The sequence below is a fragment of the Myotis lucifugus genome, unplaced genomic scaffold, assembly GCF_000147115.1.
Source record: "Myotis lucifugus unplaced genomic scaffold, Myoluc2.0 scaffold_46, whole genome shotgun sequence".
Taxonomy (NCBI): Eukaryota; Metazoa; Chordata; class Mammalia; order Chiroptera; family Vespertilionidae; genus Myotis; species Myotis lucifugus.
In genome coordinates this window covers 7,539,992-7,544,091 of record NW_005871094.1, presented here as the reverse complement: position 1 = coordinate 7,544,091, position 4,100 = coordinate 7,539,992, and the positions used below count along the sequence as shown (strand labels likewise).

At 59.6% G+C, this 4,100-nt stretch overlaps 1 protein-coding gene across 1 annotated transcript in view; it reads right to left on the bottom strand.

Moving 5' to 3' along the window:
* KCP (kielin/chordin-like protein) overlaps positions 1-3,398 on the bottom strand; it is a 25,478-nt gene extending 22,080 nt beyond the window's left edge. The window contains 3 exon segments of the mRNA XM_023753548.1: positions 206-376; positions 980-1,146; positions 3,320-3,398. Of these exon segments, the coding sequence (XP_023609316.1) occupies positions 206-376; positions 980-1,146; positions 3,320-3,398 (417 nt within the window).
* Between the last annotated feature and the right edge of the window lie 702 nt (positions 3,399-4,100).

Here is a 4,100-nt window from a genome sequence, read left to right as displayed (position 1 = left end):
AGCGTTACACGAAAAGAACAGACGTGGCACCAGCGCACCCTCCGAGAAGCAAAAAGAAATTTTGTAAATTAAGCCCACTCACCCGTACGTAGCTCCTTGGATGCTAGCTTTTAAAAGGGACTAGATCTCATTTATCGCTACCAAAATGGCTAAACTCGCACAGCAAAGATTAGGGACCCCTCTATTTTCGGGGATGCCTCGGTACACGTTTGGTGTCGATGTGCGCAGAGACGTCAATACAGGGCTTAAGCGGGCAGGCGTAAAGCTGCCATCGAGCCCCTTCAGGCCCGCTTTGCCCCAGCGCCCAGCACTGGGGAGAAGCGGGGCGGCATTCGCAGGACTCCAGCTGCCTCATCCTCTCCTGCAGGTCCTTGTTCTGGAGCAAAGAGTTGGGGGGTTGGAGGTGCTGGCTCAGCTTCCCCCACAGACTTGTGGGTTGTGAAAACTGAGGCAGCATGAGAAGGAAATTTGACAGGTCCAGGGTAGACGTGGGTCCCTCTCTAGTCAGTCAGCATCCAGCTCAAACCGCCACAGTTCTCACGACCTGGGGTCTGGATCGGACCCCAGGGGGGCATGGGGCCCCAGGCTTCTCCTTTGGACAGAGGAGAGCCCATCCTCCCGCCCCAACAATTGAAGTCCTTTATTCATTCAAAATCTTTCCTGGTGATGCCTTATATACACTAGGTGCTCTATCTATAATGTTTGCAAATACATGAAAGAATATGAAAGTCTGGGTTGACACAACAGATACCCTGGAGGTTCTGCATGTTTATGAAAGAAATGATATTAAGAACTGTTCAGATAAGAATCTCTCCATGTACATTTAAGACAAAACTATTTAGGGTCCCTTAGCGCCGCCTCCTCCAAGCCCAGCTCTTCTCTCCTTTCCTCCCACTACACAGGCCTGCCCTACCCCACGCACACAGCACACAGCACACAGCACACAGCACACAGCACACAGGCCCCGCCTCCAACGTACCTGCTCTCTGAGCTGTGTCACCTCAGCCTCCAGCCTTTTCAGTGACTCCTGCAGAGGGCGCCACTGCTCCTGCAAGGCCCCAGTGGGGTCTGAGGAGCGGGCGGGGGCCTGCTGCTGGTAGTCATGGATGTCAGCAAGCCCCGGGGACTCCCTCAAGACAGCGCCACCTGGAGGCACAAGAATCCAGGGTGGGCCTCTGGGTGAGGGGCGAGCAAGGTCCTGGGTCCTGCTTCCCAATGGTGTGCCCCTCCCCTGTCCACCTGCCCACCCGTCATCCATGGAAGGAGACACGGTCTGTGAGGCTGGTAGAGTGAAGATATGGAAGGGGAGAGGGGGGGCGGCCTGAGTGGACAAAGGTGACCCAGACCAGCTTTCCCAAGTAGCAGGAACCTTTCAGTCAGGTGCCAACCCCAGGGATCCTGGGCCTCTGGGGGCACAGGGGTATCTCGACCAGAGCCTCCCTGCACGTCAGGGTCACTCAGGGACGTAGCCAGGGGCAGCCCGGAGCTGACATGCCATGCTGGGGGGCCCAGGAGCCGGCACAGGCGGACGTGCAGGAGAGGGAGACTGACGTGTGAAAGGCGGCTGCTTGAAGGTGCCGGGCTCTGGTGTGAGCAAACCCTGCCAGCCGCCTGCTGTCAGAAGGCGCCGTTCCTGGAGACTGTGTGTGTGTGTGTGTGTGTGTGTGTGTGTGTGTGTGTGTGTGTTGGGGGGGGGGTGTGCTGCAACTCCGCTCTCTGTTCCCACCTTGAAGACCTGCCACAGAGTCCAGGCTGTGACCGAGGGGCCTGGGGACCCCACATGGGGCCGGGTGGGCTCCAGAGAGTGAGACTAGGCTGCATTCCCTGAAGGGTTTGGGGAAGCTACTGGCAGGGCCCCCACTAGCTTGCAAGGCTCCAGGTGGAATGAAGACAGCTGACCCTGGTTCTAGGTGACATTATGTTGAGGGAAAGGGGGGCCTCTGAGCTCAGATGTAGGCTTGGGGACAGCCACTTTCACCGCATGTGGACCCCTCTCCTGCTGGCAGAGACAGAAAAGCCGTGGCAGGGGGCAAGCTAACTCCACAATCACCCCACAGACCTCCAGGTGGGGTGGCAGGGCACAGAGGGGCTGGAAGAGGGGGGGGGAGGGAGGGTCTTTCCCGCAGAAGCAGCTCATTAGTGGCTAAAAGGGTTTCTCTCAGGGACACTAGTGAGGCAGGGGACCAATGTCACCCACTCTCCCCACCACCCCGCTGCCATCACCAAGGGGCGTTGGAGATTCTAGTCCAAAACCTACGTTGTCCTCTTTCTTCCAAACCTGCATGGCCTGGGTTCCTGGCTTGGTTAATGCCACCCCCACTTACTCGGAAATCTGGGGCTCAGCTCCTCGCTGCTGCACCTCCCCCACACCCCATCGGCTCTGGTCCCACCCAGGCGTCCCCAGCCCACTCCACCTCTCCTCTGCTCTCCCTCTGTCTCTACCAAGAAGACTGAAGACAGAGCCCGCCCGCCTCCAGCTGCTCCCCGCCCCTGGCACAGCCTTTCTAACCCACACGCCTGGAGGTTCCCAGCAGCAGGTCCAAATGTGACCTTTCACAAGTGCCACCCACCTTTTCAGCCGCCCTGCTACCCCCCACATCCAGGTTCTAACAGCCCAACAGATGTGGGCACCCAAACCTCTGGTGCGTGCTGCCGCCCCCTCCCGCGCGGGGCCACCTGGAATGGCGCTCTGCCTTCCTGGCCAGCCCGTGAAGGGCGGCCAAGACGGGGTCTCAGCATCTTACACCCTCCACCCAGCTTGATTCCCATCCCCCATGATCCTCCCCAGACCGGCCTAAGCAGGAACGATTAGAGGGTCAGGGAGAGGCTGGGGGTCCCCTGGAGCCCCCAGGGAAGATGGGGCAGTCCGGTGCCTGGAGAGACCCACAGAAAGGGCGCCCGAGGGTTGCACAAAGCCTAGCTGCTCCCCACGGAGCCGTCCTCAGTTCCCCTCTCTGATCCCTCTTTTCCCGCCTGTCCCGCTGGGGGAGAGCCAGACTCAGAGATTCAAAGTCAGCTCCCACAGCGGGCCTCTTTTTTCCTGGTTCTCAAGACAAATAATTAACTTCAGACTCCCAGATTCCAGGGCTGCCTCTCCCCGCTGCTGCCTGCAGAAATCCCTCCCCAGGCCTTAGCGGGAAGCCCCCCTCCCGTTCCTGGACCACACATCCCAGCCTCCCAGCTCCCCCCCCACGCTGGCTCCTCCAGCCCCAGGCAGGGCCGGGAGAGGCAGCTGCAGCCCCAGCTCCTTCCCTTTGACTGGGCTGAGCAAGGACGGGTCCTGCCTGGCCGACCCTAAGCCCTTGCCTCCCCGACTTACCTCTGCCCACCCCCTGGGCCTGCGCCAGGCTCAGGAGCTGGAGGAGGAGGAGCTGCCGAGCGGCCCCCAACCCCGCCATGCTCGCTCTGTCTGGCTGCTGCTGTCTGTGGTCTGGGCTCAGAGGCACTGGGGGAGGCGGGGTGGGGACACACCAGGCCGCCTCCCACCCAGTCTTTGTTCAGGGAGGGCTTCTGGAGTCTGTCATCCTGCAGGCTTCGCCTACCCCCCTGCTGGGCACCTCGACCCCGGGGTCCCATTCCGGTCCTGACCCAGTCCTGCTCCGAGCTGTAGCAGCCCCAGGCGGGCAGGGAGTGGAGAGGGACTGGGAGCGACTTCTGTATATGATGCCAGAGAAGACCCTGAAAATAAACACAAATTCGTCCCTCTGGGGCTCAGAGACAGCTGGCCTCCCTGCCCCCTTGGGTTACTCTAACCCCAGCTTTGACCCTTTCTCGCCTGTGTACAGGAAAAGTGGACTGAGCTGGGTTCAAATCCCGGTTCGGCCAATTCCATATGCCCTTGGCAATCCCCCTAACTTCTCTGTCCCTCAGTTTCCCTGTCTGTAGACTGAAGGTGATAATATCTACTTTATAGACTTGCCGTGCGGATTCAGTGCGATTATGCAGGTGAAGAATTTAGGGGAGTGGTTGGCACATACCAAGGGCTGAGTAAATAAATACCATAGGTGCTACCCTCTCTGAAATCGGGGGCTTCCAGCCGCCTCGTCCTTTCCCCACCTATTCATTCTTTCCTAGACTCTCCTCGCTCCCTGTCCACCCAG